Here is a 17,334-nt window from a genome sequence, read left to right on the forward strand (position 1 = left end):
CTGAGAACTTCGGGTTATAGTTCAAAGTTAGTGAGTCCGCTGGATAACTCAAAAATCATAGCCACGGTCTCTCAGTACTGTGTATAAATAAGTCTCTTTCCACATCTAGCCCATAGGAAGCCCCCCGGAGCCTGGCAGTGATGTTCCTGCCCCCTTCTGGGCAGCTTTCAGCTGCTTCCTGCCTTTGATGCTAGTCTGAGCATTGGAAGCATCTCCCCTCTGGGAAGGATCGTCCTGGTGGGCGGGCCGGTGCCACACGCCATAAGCATCTTAGGCGTCCTGCCTGCGCTGTGGGCATTAGTGTCACAAAGGCTAGGATTAGGAGTCACGTTCTCTCTATGTTCCTTGTAAGACTTGTCGTTTTGGCAACACATTCTTTGGGGTTAGGTCATGTGTTTCTGAATGCTTTCATTTCAATTGGCCGATTTATTCAACTTGTTGCTTGAGACTAACTGTAAAGCAAGGAGAATTATCTAGTTCACTTTCGAGAGGGTTGAGAAGACAATGGCCTCATCCCGAGTCTCAGGGATGACTCTGGGTCAACCCCTTCATCTCCTGGGGTCTCAGTCACCTCGTGAGGAAGTGTGGCATGGTCAGAAGGCCTCTAAGCTCTCTCGTATCTTCAGAGTTTTAGATAACATGGAATTAATTTTCACGTTTCATTTCCTCCTCATCATACTTGATACATTTATTGAAGTCTTACATGAACCAAGAATTCTCTAAAGTGCACAGATTGGCTGCTTAATCCTGCCAACAACCCTCTGAAATAGGTGTGACCATTGCTGCTCCCCCTGCACAGATGGGGAAACTGAGGAACGAAGCCTCCAGATGACTTTTGCCCAAGAAAAGACAGCTGGAAAGGAGCAGAAATTGTTCCAAACCCTGACAATCTTCTCTCAGCCTCTCCTCAATGCTGCCCTCTCCAATAAGTCAGTTGGAGACTGTTCTCCTTTAGTCTGCCATGTCTTTGGTTCGTTCATCAGATGTATGGCGGGCAGGGCCTGGCTCACGGTAGAGAGTGCAGGGGAGCCCACACAGAGACTGCTCAGCCTTGCTAGGTGCTTTGGTGTTTGGTGGCTTGTGCCAGAACCTCTGCAGCCTTCTCTGTAACTCTGTACATTGGAAGGAGTTGCCTCCCTCCCTGGGCTCCCAGCTTGGGGAGTGCGTGTGATGTGGGCATCCTGGCGTGGGGCATGACCTGCCCACTCCTTCCAGGTAAACTTCGATGGTAACAGTTCGCTCCTGGGAGTAGGGAGGAGAATGCACGTCCCAGTGTTTGGTGTGGGGCTAACCTGCTGTTTATCCCACAGGAGACTTACTTTGAACGGAACTGAGGATCGCTGCTTTTACTGGCAGTTTGGTCATATTACTACAGCATGGTTCCTTGTTTCAATACACAGTGTGGCCTAAGTTATCTCAGGAAGACAAGTATACAATCCACCCCCTACTTCCGGTTCATTATCTGATTCTTTTGCACTGCTTTTCGTAGATGTCTTTTGGAGATTTATTATGCTAAGTACCATACGGAGTGGAATGACCCAAGTTTATTTTGGCATGTAAGTGTTTCAATAACTAATTATTTAAATTCCTTTCAAGTCTTAGGTGCAGATTCAAATTGTTTTTGGTACAAGCCTGAGTCATATTGTTATTCATTCAGCTCTGAATCTGAGGTAGGCCCTGAGGATTCAGAGATGATAAAAACAGATCTGGTGTCAAGAGGTTACTGTTGGCTGAGTCACAAGATGAATGGGTGAACGAAATGACAACAAAGTGAGGAAATAGGTGTTACAGAGCGGGGGACCTGGGTGGACTCCCCTCAGGAGAATGAGCCTGTTCCCCTGCCACCAGCCTATTGTGCAGAATATGCACATATGCAACTTTATTTGGTAAAACCAAAGACATTTTCAAATGGTTGTATTTACAACCCCACAAGTATGACAAGAGCTTTGTTTTTCCACATCTTCATGTACAGTAAGACTTTTTGATACTTGCCAAGTTGGAGAATGGGAAATGAAATCTCACTGTACTTTATCCACCTTTTTCTCTCTATGCTGAAGTCCAGATAACTCCTCACTCTACTTTACTAATTCTCTCTCCCACTGTGTCTAATCTAGTATAGAATCTAAATGTTGTGATTTTAAATTTCATTTTTTATCTTCTTTATACAAACAGTACCAAGAATCTAGGTGTAGCATTTGATCAGAAAAAATTGTTTTCAGTTCATCTAGCTTATTTTCCTGTATTAGGGATGAATCCATTGGTCAAGAGAGCTGGAAACATCAACTGCGTAGGACAAGTAGATGACTCCATTAATAGCACTTTGAGTCTAAACGGGAACTTTGATGTTAAAGTCTCTTATATTTGGAATATTGCTTGAATGTATATCCATAAGAGAAATGAGATTTGGACATTAAAGCATTATAAATACTAAGTATTAAAAATTAAAGTATTCAAGTACTTGTCTCATAAGGGAGTTTTATAACAATATATTTGTTTAATCTTCACCACAATAATTATTTGAAAGTAGTGCTTTCATATTCTTCATTTATAGATGAAGAACCTGAAATGCATACATTTCAGCAACTATGAAAGGAAATAAGCTTCTTATTAGGTTAAAGTATGGCAAATTAAGGATTTAGGCAGAAATATATTTCTCCCTCCTGAATTTGTCTAATTTGAATTATTGAGAAAATTTTATGAAATTCTGGGGGCAAACTAGTTATTTAAAAAAAATTTTCATAAAATTAAAAACCGTTAAATGTTCCTACAATAGTTTCTCTGTTCTGAACTTAATTCCGTAATTCTGGTCACACGCTGAATTGAACAAGAACTGAATCAAATTCAATGGTTAGCTTTAATAATGTTGACCTGATGGGGAAATTTGATTGGGTTCTCACCCAACTTGGTTTGTGACCAGAATTGTGGAAAGAGTTAAGTTTGAGAACCGAGGTACCACTGTATCTGTATCACTCGTAAACATTTTAAAGTAAAACAGCATCACCGGTAATAACTTGCCAAAAGGAAGAAAGTTTATTGAGTAGGAAGAATTGGCAACAGATTTCGGTGTGACCTTCTTCCACTGAACGGGTTGATGGCCCAGAAAGAGAAAGGACAGAAAGACAGCAGGGCAGGCATTCCCTTTAGACGTGTTCATTTTCCCCAGACACATTTCAGTGCCTTTTCTTCTCGAGGGTCTCTGGCAGTGCCCTCTGTTAATTGTTCTGAGGTTTGTCTTCCAGGGAGTGGAGTCTGGTAGTCAGTATCTTGCTACGTTGATCGACCTCCTCAAGGACTTTCTTAACCACTATGGCTTTGATTGGATCTGAAATATTAAAACATAAGGAGATTTTAGAGAGTCAGAAGAGATGAAAAAGAAATCCTATCAGAGAATAATACTACAGACAGTAAGCACAAATACTTAGGCTCATGTTTGGGGAATTTTGACTACTTGATTAGGTAAACTTATAGCAACTGGGTGTATAAAGTGAACATGCATCATTAAAGTTAGACATGTGCTGATGTCTAGTATAAATCTGTATTACACCTGCTGTTACTAAGCCATGGTAATAGAAAAGCCACCAACTGTGTTTTTTTGTTTTTTTGTTTTTTTTGGTACCGGGGATCAGACTCGGGACCTTGTGCTTGTGAGGCAGGCCCCGGAACCACTGAGCTAAATCCCCAGCCCCACCAACTGTGTGTTGAAAATGAAGTAGAGCATAACATGGAATTTCATTTCAATTACCTTTGATTTGATTTCCCATGTTACTGGCTCCAAAATCTTTCGATTTATAACCTCCAGACTTACAAGCCCTGTGAAAACATCACCACAGACAGCACATGAGAGTCAATTCCTTCAATTCTAGGTCCACGATTAGGTTTTCTTTTGTTCTTTGGTGAGAACATGTTCGGTGCATTACCCAGTTGAACCTGCTTGGCATTACCATGAAGGAGTGATATTTTAATCTTCATACCTGAAACACAGGGCTTTTTATATTTTTATTTGATAAAGCGTTGCTAATTTATATCTCAGCAGTAGAGTATTACCATTTGTGATAATAATAAATGCAGCTACCTTCGTTCACGTTCAGTGCCCAGGGGTCTAAGTTTAAAGCAAATTGGAAGGTAAGTTGTTCTCTCAGTGTAGGTAGCGATGGGGTCCAGGACCCCAGCAGAGCCCAAAACCCCAGGATGCTCAGGCCCCTTCTACAAAATGGCATAGGTTTTGTGTACGATCTATGGACGTCTTCCCATATACTTCACATCATTTCCAGATTCCTTATAATACCTAATGCAGTACAAACACTATGTAAATAGTTGTGTTCTTTAGGGAATGATGGCAAGAAAAATCTCTGTACATGTTCAGTACAGATACAGTTTTTTATTTTCCAGTATTTTCCCCCCGTGGTTGACCGAACCTAAGGATGCGGAGCTCGTGGACGCAGAGGGCTGAGTCCATGGATGTTGTGCACGTCCACCCGTTTCTTTGCTTACCCTTCGTCTCCGTCTATGAGGCGGCAGTAGGTCTCGATCTCCTTCTCCAGGTGCACCTTGATGTCCAGGAGCTGCTCGTACTCGAGTTTCTGGCCCTCGGTCTCGGTCCTGACCTGGTGCAGCTGCTCCTCGAGGGCCGCGATCCTCGCCTGGATCTGGGCCAGCTGTGAGCAGTAGTTGCCCTCGGTCTCACTCAGGGAGCACTCCAGCGAGTGTTTCTGTCATGACCACAAAGAGACCTCGGGTCAGACACAGAGCAGCAGAAATACCCTTCACGTCGGACTCCCTCCTCCTGGCAGCTTTTCCTGCCATCATTTTAGCTTTCACACCGATGCGTAGTTCAGATGCTCTGCGCCACTGCTTTCCACGGGCAAACCTTTCTTTTCTGTAGAACAGACCCGAGGCCTTGGAGTTGTTTGAGCTACTCTAAAGACAGTGCTATTCTTTGCTTACGTGTCTGGGTAATTATAAAAACACACGCGGACATTTTTCAACACTGTCAGGGCTTTCAAACCGATCACTACATATTGCAAAGGAAGCCAGGAGAGGGAAGACGCTGTCCTCGGCATACCGTGGCCAGGAGCGACTGCAGTTCGATTTCCAGGGTCTGCAGGGTGCGCTTCATTTCGGTTAGCTCGTTGCGGGCCGAGGTGGTGGCCCCGACGTCCTCAGAGATCTGCTGTTGCAGGGAAGCGCTCTGCAAGGATGCAAGCGAGGCCGCAAAGCTTAGCGTCGTGGGCACCACGCATGGGCACAGGGGAGGTTTGTGGGACGTGAGTCACCTTTTCGTTGAACCAGGCCTCCGCGTCCTGGCGGTTCTGCTCGGCCAGCGCCTCGTACTCGGCCCGCATGTTGTTCAGCAGCACCGTGAGGTCCACGCCGGGGGCTGCGTTCATCTCCACGTTCACGTTGCCCCCGGCCGCGCACTGCAGAACTTGCATTTCCTAGGAGCAGACACAGGGTCAGCTCGGCCCTGCAAGGAAGCCTAGACGCTTACAGAAGCTTTGGAGGGGCCGTGGAGGTCGTCTGGTGTCCCCTTCCCAGGCTGTTTAGGGACCCCCCCCCCCCCCCCGTTTATATTCCTGTCCCTTCCACTTACCTCTGCTGGATGGTGGACTCACTGCCTTACACAGCAGCCTGTTTCTGAAGAGTTTTTATTGTTATGGAGAGCTCTTGTCCCCACCAGCCAAACTCTGGCTCCTACGACTCCAACTCGTCAGTTTTAGCTCTGCTGTCCACAACAAGTCTAAAATCCTTTTCCTAATAAAAAGTTCTGAAAACCAATGGTCCTCCATTTTTTATTCTACTTGTTTAGAGAGAAAATGTCACCACCCTGGAGGACGTGCCTCCTTCCAGCTGAGAGCAGCTCGGTGTCCTAAATGCAGCTGCGCCCTGAGCACTGGCGGCGTGAACACAGCCAAAGGGTGGAGTTTGAGCGATTCTGTACAACTGCAGGGACCACAAAGAGATACAAATATGTGCATGGGTGTGTGCAGCCCTGCAGAAGGAAGAATCCAGTAGCCTGTTAGGCCAGCGTGTGGACACCCCCAAGTCTGCTGGTCGTGGGATCAGACGATCTTAGTAAATTCTGTCTGCCTCACAGTAGCTGCGTGAATTTGGGAAAGTTGATTGACCTATTTAAGTTTTGATGTACTTATCTAAAATTCGAAGCTAGTTAACAACTCTTCTTTGGGTTGTTACAAAGAAGTGAAAGGACTAATAATAGCAAGTGTTAGTAATACTGCCTGGTCTATAAATACTTAAAAATGCTGGTTATTGGCGGAGGCAGGAGGGTCACAAATTCAAGCCCAGTCTGGGTATCTTAGCCATTTAATGAGAACTTGTCTCAAGATTATAAAAAATTTGAAAGGGACTGGAGATAGAGGCAGTGCAAAGGCCCTGGGGTCAATTCCCAGTACCACAAAAAAGAAAAAAAGATTGCTATCATGAATGAAGCTGAATCTATTTTGTAGTCAAAGTCTATACGTGGCTCCATCTGAGCAGTGCACTGTTAGGGTGCACTGACTCAGTCCTAACCGTGAACAACAGCATCACCTCTAAGGCTGCAAACAGAAGGCACTCAGACCGGTGTGCGTCTGCCGCAGTGTCTCTCCTCTCTGCCCTGGGCTGATCTGAATATGGTTACAGAGGCTTCTTTCCTCCTCAGGGAAGCCCTCAGGCTGCTCTAGTGTCCTTGCTGGGCTCTGCCTTTTCTCCCTGTATTTGGATTTTACTCTTGAGGATATATATTATATCTATTGCAGTTGCTCAACAACTTTTGAGTGAATTAGAAACAACTGATTTTTTAATGCCTCCCCGTAAGTAAAAAAATCAATTGCTCCCAATTCATTAAAAATTTGTTGAGTAACTATCATGGAATGCATACACACACATGCACACACACACACAAACACACACACACATTTTGGGTTGACTATGGATGTTTTTGATTGTTTAAAAATACCAAATTCATTTTCAAAGGATAGACTTAAAAAAAAAAAAGTAGCTCTAAAAACAATCCCAAAGAAAAAATTGTTGCCTGATCTGATTTTGAATGTCACTTCCAAAAGTGACCCATGTTGTAAAGATAGATAATAGGAATAGGAAGTAGGGGACAGGTTGTTCTCAGACAGGCAGGGCAGCGAGGGATGGAGGGGAGGGGAGAGAGGGAAGGGATAGAAGATGAAAAGAGGAATCAGGATGTGTTACATACGCATACCAACTCCACACGAGGAATGCAATCATTAGGCACTGCAAACATGTGCAAAAAACCCCAAAACAAAACAGGAAGGGAACAGGGATGGGTGAGGGACAGACGGAAGGAGAGGAGATGAGAAAAAGGAATGAAGATATGTTATGACATGTGCCAACTTCCCAGCTACAAGGAATGTGAACATTATGCACTATACACATGTACTAATAAACTAAAAAAAAATTAAAAGAACTCTTGACACTACCTCCCCCCCAAAACCCCCAAAAGTGACCCCTTCTGGAACTATGCTCTGTGCCTGGAAGTGTAAATTCTGGTATAACAGTGTAATTGGAGATTCATTTTTATGGCCACATCTATTAAGAATATGCGATAGTGTGAAGTATATATACTCAATGTATATACGAAATTAATGTTTTAGTGTTTTAAATGTGCCACTGTTGTAGAAAGATTTAAATCCAGGCTTCTCAGGAAGTCCTTAAAGTATGTTCATTCTATCTAATTGAGCATAATCTCTTGTGTGGATCTTTTTAACATAGCTCTAATTACACAGCCCAACACTGATGTTATAACCCTGATTGGTCTGGAAAACGTGGTTCCTTGCTTTTTCCCATGGGAAACCAGACAAGAGAATGAGGTGGATCTATACCAGCAGCTCAGTGCGGATGGACAGGTCAGCCTTCGCCGCCCGGTGAGCAAGTGTATCCTCTGTACGAGGGCAGGCACGTTGTTAGCTCGCATCAGGCACAGGTGTGTGTGGGGGTAGGGAAGGCAGAGAGACCGACCAGCGACTCTTACCTCCTTGTGGTTCTTTTTCAGGTAAGTCATCTCCTCACTCAAGGTTTCATATTGAATCTCCAGGTCCGTTCTGCACAGGGTGATTTCATCCAAAACTCTTCGTAACCCATTGACATCAGCCTCCACACTCTGGTGAAGAGCCAGCTCATTTTCATACCTGAAAAAAAGATTAAAGATTTTCCAGTATGTTACCTGGCGGGAAAGGGTCACCAATTGATGATAAATGCTAGGATTCTGTGGTTGAGAAGGGACAGATTTGGCCATAAGAGATGTCTTCAAAGTTTAATAATAATTTAAAGATGTTGAGGTATTTGAGAGTAAAACAAGTAGGTTACTGGATACTAGTATTATGCAGTTTACTGAAACTAGCCAAAGTGCAGAATAGGGATAATATCCTGTTTATTTAATTTTAATTTTTGGTACCAGGGATCGAACTCGGGACCTTGCACTTGTGAGGCAGGCAGCGGCACCACTGAGCTAAATCCCCGACCCTATCCTGCTTATTTTAAATCCAAGTGTTTTACATTTTTTGGAGTAAGAGTTGCTAAAATCTAGAGTCTTATTAGTATTCATTTCTTTTTCCGGTACTGGGGATTGAACTCAGGCCCTTGTGCTTGCAAGGGCAGCAGCAGAACCACTGAGCTAAATACCAGCCCTAGAGTTGGATTCAAAATAAGTCTGACTGAGCTCTTTGCATTAATCATCATGGATTCTTTCTGCCCTGGGAGTTAGCTTACTTGAGCCGGAAGTCATCAGCAGTCAGCCTGGCGTTATCGATCTGCAGCACGGCGTTGGCATTGCTGGTGGTGGAGGCAATGATCTAGAAAGGGGAGGAGGGACTTTGGAAGGCAGTTCATCACAGTGAGAATGGGCACAAAGTATTCTTCTACAGGCGAGGAAATGGAAATAGCCAAAATGGATACAGTTTTATAGTCGGTGGCATTTTCATCATGAGGTAACCAAGGAGCCCACCTAGTGCTATTCCACTGTGAAGCTGACACTCCCTCCAGGAAATCACAAAAGGGAGGCTGATGTTTTCAGAATTCAGTGAAGAGAGATCTAGACACACAACTGCACACATGTGATTGCAAAATATAATTTCTCACCTGGTTTTTGAGATCTTCGATTATAGGGAAGTATCGGCTGTAGTCATGATCCAGGCCTCGGCAAGAACCGGGTCCGAATTTCTCGTACCACCCCTTGATCTTCTGCTCCAGGTCGGTGTTGGCCTCCTCCAGGGCGCGCACGTTGTCCAGGTAGGAGGCCAGGCGGTCGTTGAGGTTCTGCATGGTCACCTTCTCGTTGCCGGACAGCAGGCCGCCCTCATTCACAGCGAAGCCAGCACAGGGGTTGCCGGTCCCTGCATTTCCCATGGAGGAGCTGCCCCCAAAGGCGCAGGAGAAGCTGCTTCCAATGCCAGGGATGCCACAAGCATTTCCAGCTCCAAAGCTGGCTCCTCCACTGGACAGCCTCAGCGATCCTGTGCCAGGCCGGGGACTGGACCTCCTGGATCCACTGGAGAGTCGAAGAGACATGATCAGGGCACACGGGTGAGGCTCCGAACAGAACTTGTGCAAGCCTGGGTGCAGCGCCTTCTCCCCTCAACTGCTGCGTTTCCCTTTTTATAGACAATTCCCAAGGTGTCCAGGCTGAAATTCTGCCTACATCGAGTAAAACATAGCTTGCTGGTCTCAGCAAGTTGGCATAATTGGATGATTTTTCCTAATTAATAACTAACTTTGCCAGGCTCGTTTCTGTAGGAGGGCAGTTGCCCTGGGGTTGGTGGTTATCTGAGAAATGGGTCGGGTGGGGCAGTGTCAGGCTCATTATTACACTGTAAATGTGGGAGTGAATCATCCTTTATTTCCACCCTGAGAAGATAAAGCTCATCCGTCCATTACAGAGCAAACGTTTAGCATCATGGTTTGGGCTATTTTGCCAAGGCAGGTTTGGAAGTTTCTGAGACATTTTTCTGCTTATATTTTCACAATTTTTGAAAGATCAGTGGAGAATAGAATTGTGTTCCTGATCTTCCCATCCTGGTCCTTCAGTTGCTAGGTTTTCCATTTGTTTGTTTGGAATTCTGCTCTGGAGGATGATCACTTCCATGTTGGCTGAGGCACCACATCTTCTGTTGACACTTACTTATGGCTGGTGGCCGTTGTCTTCTCCTGCCCACTTAGGTAATGAGGAAAACACCCCTCATTGCTGGTAGATTTTGTGGGAATTTGGAGGGACATTAACACTTCCTGACCCTGCAAAATCTGAAGTAAACCTGGAGAGAAATATTTCATCTGTCTTTATGTCCCATGGTTTATTTGGTGCAGGTGAAAGTCATAAATAAGCTAACTCGAGTGGGTGTGAACGCACATGTATTTATTGAAAACTTTGAATAGTATGAACAAATTTTAAATTGACAAATAAAAATCATATATATATTTATAGTATAGAACATAATGTTTTGGTATACGTACACATCATGGAATGTCTAAGTCAAGGTAATTAAAACATCCATTAAGTCCAATGCTTATTTTTTCTGTGGTGAGAACATTTAAAATCTGTTCCCTTAGCAATTTTCAAGTGTAAAATACATTGCTATTAATCATAGTCACCTAATTGTGTAATTGATCTCCTGAGCTTATTTCTCTTAATTGAAATTTTGTATCCTTTGACTGACATCTCTCAATGTGTTTTTCTGGTGATACTGAGGATTTTTTTTCATACACTTTTGGGCCACCTGTATGTCTTCTTTTGAAAAACGTCTTTGAAATCAGGTTGTTTTCTTGTTATTGACTTGTTTGAGCGCCTTTAATGTCTTGGATGTTAAAACCTTTGTCACATCTATGGTTCACAATATTTTCTCCCAATATGTGGGGTTTTTTTTGCACTCTATTAATTACTTCCTTTGCTTGGAAGAGGATTTTTAGTGTTATGCAGTTCCACTCATCTATTTATGCTTTTTTTCCCTGTGTTTTGGGGGTTATATAAAAAAATCTTTATACCAAAGTCAAGAAGATTTTCTCGCATGTTTTCTCCTGATAGCTTTACAATATTAGGTCTTATGTGTAAGCATTTAATCCATTTTGAGTTGACTTTTGAAGAGTGAGGATCAATTGTAAGGCTTTTTTGGTTTGAGGTAGTGAAGGATTTTTATTTCATCCACACTAACTACAGCTTCCTTTCTTTTTTCGTTTTTGTATATCCTTGTATTGGTACATTTTAGGTGTACAACATAATGACATTCATCATTGGAGATATGCACCTTTACATACTATCTTGGTTCTTATTTTTCCCCCTTCCCCTGCCCTCCCTTCAACCCCTCCATCCCTCCCTATTTACAAAGACTGTTTCCATTTTTTCATTTTCTCATATTAATTTCATTCCCCTTTCCTTTCCCCTACCCCTCCCACTTCCCCTTCCCCTTTGTCCCTTTTCTTCCTATTTCACATTATCTATTATACATTTAGTCCTTATTTACACTTTCAGTTTCTCACACTAGAGAAACTATTTGGCATTTACACATGTGTGTCCTGTTTATTTCACTTAAGTGGATCCATTTAGCAATAAATATCTCTAATTTCTCATTTTTGATGGCTGAGTAGTGCTCCATTTTATAAAAAAACCACATTTTCTTTATCCAGTCTCCAGTTGATGGGCATTTGGGCTACTTACAAGTTTTAGCTATTACAAACTGTGCCGCTATGAACATGGGTGCACATATATCACTGTGGTATGATTCTTTTAATTCTTTGGGGAAGACACCCAGCAGAGGAATAGCTGGGTCAAATGGGACTTCCAGTCCTAGTTCTTTGAGGTATTTGAGTTGACTTTTGCACATGGGGTTCAATTTCATTCTTCTGCATGTGGATATCCAGTTTTCCCAACATTATCTATTGGAGAGACTGCCTTTTCCTTGTGTTCTTGGTACTTTTTATATTTTTGAAAATAAATTGACTACATGTGCATGGATTTATTTTTGGACCGTTTATTTTTAGTTTCACAGGTCTAAAGCTATGTTTTTATGCTAGTGTGGTGATGTTCTGATTACTATAGCTTTGCAGTAGATTTTAAGATCAGGTAAAGTGACTATCTTCAACTTTGGTTTTTTCTCTCACTACTCACAATCTTTTGTGGCCCCCTGTAGATGAACATGTGATATCTGCATTTGTAATGTCTTAACTTTCATTTTTGATTCTCCCTCTCTCTCTCTCTGCCTAGCCAAGCTTTGTCAATTTTGTTTATCTTCCTAAACAATCAAATTTTAGTTTTGTTGATCTTTTAAATTGTTTTCCTTGTCTATATTTTTGGGCTCAGTTCAATCTTTTTAAAAAATAGTTTCTTGAGGTTTATGACAGATTGTTTTATTTGAGACCTTTCTTCTTCTTTAAAGTGGTTATTTATCACCTTCTCTTTTACAACTATTATATCCCATACATCTCGTTATGTTGTTTTTCCATCTCCATTTGTCTCAAGATTTAAAAAAAAAATTGGTTCTTTGGCCCACTGGTTGTTTGGGTACATGTTATTTAACTTTCATATATTTGTGAAATTTCCAAAGTTTCTCCTGTTATTAATTTCTAGTTTCAGACCATTGTGGTTAGAAAAAATACTTAATATGATTTCAGTCTTCTTAAATTTGTTAAGAACTTGTTTTGTGGCTTAACATATGATCTACAGTAGAGAATGTGCTTTTTTTGCTTGAGAAGAATGTGTATTCTAGCTTGTTGTTAATGCTGTATGGAAGCATGTTAGGTCCATTGGGCCTAAATTATAGTCTAAGCCAGATGTTTCATTATTTTTATTATTATTATTATTATTATTATTTTTGGTACCGGGGATCGAACTTGGGTCCCTCCGCTTGCGAGGCAGGTGGTGGAACCACTGAGCTAAATCCCTGGCCCACCAATGTTTCCTTATTGATTTTCTGTTGAAGTGGAGCACTGATGTTTCCTATTATTACTGCATTGCTGTCCACCTTCCCCTTCAGGTCTATTAATATTTGCTGTATATATTTAGAAGTTCTGGATGCATGCATATTTGCAATCATTATATCCTCTTGATAAACTGCTATATCATTTCATTTATAAGGGGATAATGACCTTTTTGTTTCATTTTATAATTGTTTACTTAAAAAGTCCGTCTCACCTGATAGAAGTATACCTTCCCTTATTCTTTTTTGGTCCCATTTGTATGGACTATGGGATGTCTTTTCCATTCCTTCAATTTCAGGCTCTGTGTATCCTCAAAGCTGAAGTGATTCTCCTACAGACAGCTTGTGGTTTTTAGATCCACTCAGCCACTCTGTATCTTTTGATTGGAGAATTTAATCAATTTACAGATCATTAGTGAAGGTAAGGACTCTTAGGGCACTTCGTTAGTCGTTTTCTAGTTGTCTTGTAGATCCTTTGTACCTTTCTTCCTCTCGTGTTATCTTACTTTGTAATTAGATAGTTTGCTTTAGTGATATGCTTTGATTCTTTTTCCTTTATCTTTCGTGTATCTACTATAGGTTTTTGGCTATTAGGTTTTACTATTATCAGCTTAAATTTGATCACATACAAAAATTCCAACCTTTACTATCTCTCCACTTTATGTTTTTAATGGTGATGTTTATATCTTTTTAATATTGTCCATCCCTTAACAAATTATTGTAGTTATAGTGACTTTTCAGTAGTTTTGTCTTTTAAACTTCATATTATATAAGTGATTTACATGTCATTATTATGCTATTATTCTGAATTTAACTATATATATCTTCAGTGAGTTTTTTCAATTTTTATTTTTATTAGCATTGTTTGCAGTACATAATGGTTACACTCTGCATGGGGACTGGTATACATACCTAACACATCTTCATTCCTTTTTCATTCCCTTCTCCCTGTCCATCTCGTGCTTCCCTTCTGTGAGTTCTTTTTAAAACTTTCATATCTGTCCTGTCACTAGTGAGCCTCCTTGCCCTTTTTTTTTTTTTTAACTTGAAGAATTTCCTTTAGCATTTCTTGTAAGGCAGGCCTAGTGATGATCATCTCCCCAGTTTTGTTTGTCTAAGAATGCATTTTTCTTTCATTTCTGAACTACAGCTTTTTGATGGGTATAGTCTTAATGTTTGGCAGCTTGTTTTTCTGAACACTTTGACTATCTCCTTCCCTTCTCTCCTGGTTTCTCTTGAGATGTTTGGTGATAGTGTTATAGAGCCTCTCTTGTATGTGATATGTCTTTTGTCTCTTGCTACTTTCAAGATTGTCTCCTCAATTTTTGCCTTTTGACAACTTATTATAGTGTGCTTTGGAGTATTCTTCTTTGGGTTGATCTTTCTTAGGGTCCTTTGAGTTATATGAATCTGTACATCCATGTTCTTCCCAAGAGTTTGGAAGCTTTAGATAATATTTCTTTAAATAAGCTTTCTACCCATTTCTTTTTCTCCCTTCTTCTGAATTTCCCATAATTTGTAGATTTGTATGCTGAGTGCTATTCTATAGGTCTCTTTATCCTTTCTTCACTTTTCCATTCTCTTTTATTTTTGTTTCTCTAGTTGACTAACTTCACACTTGTACTAGGAAACAGGTAAGAAATATTTATAGAGTATTGTTCATAGCAGTCCCAAGTTAGAAAGAGTTCCATGGTAGAATGCATAATTTGTGTCAAATATTTTAAAAGCATTGCCAGGCTATTGGGTGTGTAATGTTACTTCACGTGGCTTAAATTTCTGTTTTTAAAATAATTACTGTGATTGAGCATATCTTAGAAATTTAAATTGACAATATGGAATTTCTCTCCGCATATTGAAGAAATTATTCTATTGTCTTCTGGCTCTTGTTGAAAAATTGCTATGCTTTCTCACTATCAGTAATCTGGAAGGAATCATTTCTTCCTTACATGGTTGATTTTTAAGGTCTTCCTCCTTTTGCATTATGAATTTACTATGATTTTTATATATGTACATTGCCTTTGATTTTGTCTTTAGTTTCACAATTGGCAGTTCACAATTAAAGATGTCCAGTAAAAGTTCTGAGATTTGTCAAATATTAGTAACCACTTTTTCTTTTTACTTTTTTATAAATACCACTGACTTTTTGGAAGCAGGGAAGAACACATAAGCTTTATAGTTTTTGTTTTAAGACATATGGTCAGTCATTAAAATCATGCATTTGGGAGTAATAGTTCATGCTGGTATTAACTATAAATCTGTCTTACATAGGTAGACAAGTTTATCTGTTTAAGGAGGAAAAAGTGAACTCGTAGAAATGGAAGTTAGATTGGACTAGGAAAAAAAAAGGAATTCTGTTGTGAACAAGCAGGAATGGCTAGCACTGACAGTCACAAGAGAAAGAGGGCCCAGTGCTGTGTTTGCAAGATGGTCAGTAAGCCAGGTGTCCTGCGAGGGCTGAGGATGAGCTCTGGCCCTCCAACTTTGAGGAGATTGATCCTCTACCTGACCTCATAGTTGGTATGAGAGAGAGAGTACTGAAACATAATAAGGGAAATTGTAGCCAGAGGGATGGGGACATCCAGTGACCAGGACTTAATATTGGGGTGTTGTAGTCAGGTCTTGCAAAGGAATAGACTAATGCAGGACACATAATTTATAGGATTATTTTACAATATTCACTCAAAAAAGTCAAATGTAGAGGAGTGCAAGAGATCGGTCTGAGCACTAGAGACCAGAAGAATCCAGCTGAGGGCCTGGACCTCATGGCAATGTTCCAGCCAGGGGCCTAAAGCCCACGGCAATGTCCCACGCAAGTCCGCATCAAGGATCCACACCTGGAAGGCCCAAGGACCAGTGGTGGAAGCTAGAAAGCCTGCGCTGGCCTGGTGAAGGCTCTGTGCCACCAGGCTGAGGGACTGGACCTAGGAAGTGACAGTCAAGGGGAAGACCAGAGCTCCCTTGACAAGACCATCAGCCATCCCTGGTGACAATGAGGACCTGAGCCCTTCCAACAGTGAGAGCAGCCAAGTTCGTATCAGGACAACCAGCCATAGTAAGCTTCTCCAGGAAAATGAATAGCATGTGATCTTCCCCTCCAGTTCTCCTTTTATCCCATTGGCAACAATCCTCAGGTGGGTCTTCCATGCCCAGAACCATGCTGACTCAGTTCAGCTGGTCATTCCAAGTTGACCATTAGTTAAACGACTGGATGGGGCAAAGAAGAGAAGTTCTGGGAGAGGAGCTGGGGTGGGTAACTAAAGAAGAAAAGAACCAGGCAGAGTGTAGGGCAACCACACTAGAAGCCATGCTCCTGGCACTGTGACCAATGGTTATGCACACAAGAATGTGCCTCTCTGTAATCTTTCTTCGGCGGCAATGGGGTCTTAGTTAGAAAACAGAATGTGTGCTGGTGAAATTCCTACAGCAATTGAGTTACGTGCAGTGGGACTCTGGTTACCATATGGGAGAAGAGACCTGGATTTGATGCTAAGCTCCACCATATATCAGCTGTGTAGACACAGTGAAATTCCTTAATTGCTCTCAATATCTGTTTCCTCCTTTGTAAAGGTAAAATACCTAACTCATAAACTTTTATCAAGATGAAATGAACGCACATATGTAAAATCAGTTAAGCTTACTCAATAAATGAGCAAAGAGGACCAAAAAATCATTGGTCTTATCACCGTAGCTCTGCAATCGAAGCATATCTAACCTGACTCACTCCAGCTCCTTACCATTGAGATCACGGCCTTGATCATCATGGTTGGGGCCATTCATCACCAGAAGGCCCTGCAAAGGCAGCTTGTGGCTGTCTCCATCTTAGAAACTGTCTTCAGGTGGAGGGTAGCTACCTTACACGGGAGCTGGGAGAGGCATCCTCAGTGTACACCTTGACCCGAAGCACTTCAGCATTAACGGGCCATTTTGAATTCCACACTGTCTGTCCACCAGTTTTTTAGAACCCTTTAGTGATACCCTATCATGAAAGTTTGGAATCTTATTCAACCCCAAGTGACACAACCACTTTAGCTCAGCACTTTGCTGCTGTCCAGCTCCAGCCACACTTCCCAAAATAATTGGCCCCAAGTCATTGTGTGCCGGTGGACAGGAACAAGGTTGAGAACTCGGCTCCATGGTAGGAGACGAGAGGTGTATGTGTTACCAAATGGAAAAGCACCCACCCAGGTTCAGAGCTAACGAACTAACACTTGCTGATCGGTCACCTTCAAGGGCAAAATATCCTGAAGATTAAATGGGTAGAATCTCCCTTCACAGCCATAGAAGCCCAAACCTAATGAGGTCAGCTCATTTACATAGTTAATCAGGGACAGATCTGAAAGCAGAGATTAGGGCTAGTGATCTTTCCGATTTATCCTGCTACTAATTGAGGTAAATGTGACCGTGA

At 41.8% G+C, this 17,334-nt stretch overlaps 1 protein-coding gene across 1 annotated transcript; it reads right to left on the reverse strand.

Moving 5' to 3' along the window:
- Positions 1-3,008: 3,008 nt before the first annotated feature.
- Krt25 (keratin 25) lies at positions 3,009-9,593 on the reverse strand. The gene is made up of 8 exons (XM_004859428.3): positions 9,106-9,593; positions 8,737-8,819; positions 8,000-8,156; positions 5,274-5,435; positions 5,063-5,188; positions 4,492-4,709; positions 3,743-3,810; positions 3,009-3,322 (listed from the first exon to the last, which is right to left on the reverse strand). Exons 1-8 carry the CDS (start codon positions 9,532-9,534, stop codon positions 3,213-3,215), a joined length of 1,353 nt encoding a protein of 450 aa, XP_004859485.2. The 5' UTR covers positions 9,535-9,593; the 3' UTR covers positions 3,009-3,212.
- Positions 9,594-17,334: the final 7,741 nt, after the last annotated feature.

The sequence above is a fragment of the Heterocephalus glaber genome, unplaced genomic scaffold (genome assembly GCF_053883595.1).
Source record: "Heterocephalus glaber isolate CG9 unplaced genomic scaffold, H.glaber_assembly_v1.0 deba00001773, whole genome shotgun sequence".
Classification (NCBI taxonomy): domain Eukaryota; kingdom Metazoa; phylum Chordata; class Mammalia; order Rodentia; family Bathyergidae; genus Heterocephalus; species Heterocephalus glaber.

Excerpts from the sequence above, each read along its gene's own strand:
- Krt25 (XM_004859428.3), bottom strand. The coding sequence starts at position 9,534 with ATGTCTCTTCGACTCTCCAGTGGATCCAGGAGGTCCAGTCCCCGGCCT. Across the intron at positions 4,710-5,062 it reads TGCAGTCGCTCCTGGCCACG|AAACACTCGCTGGAGTGCTC; the intron begins GTATGCCGAGGA and ends TGGTCATGACAG. Across the intron at positions 3,811-4,491 it reads CTCATAGACGGAGACGAAGG|GGCTTGTAAGTCTGGAGGTT; the intron begins GTAAGCAAAGAA and ends ATGTTTTCACAG.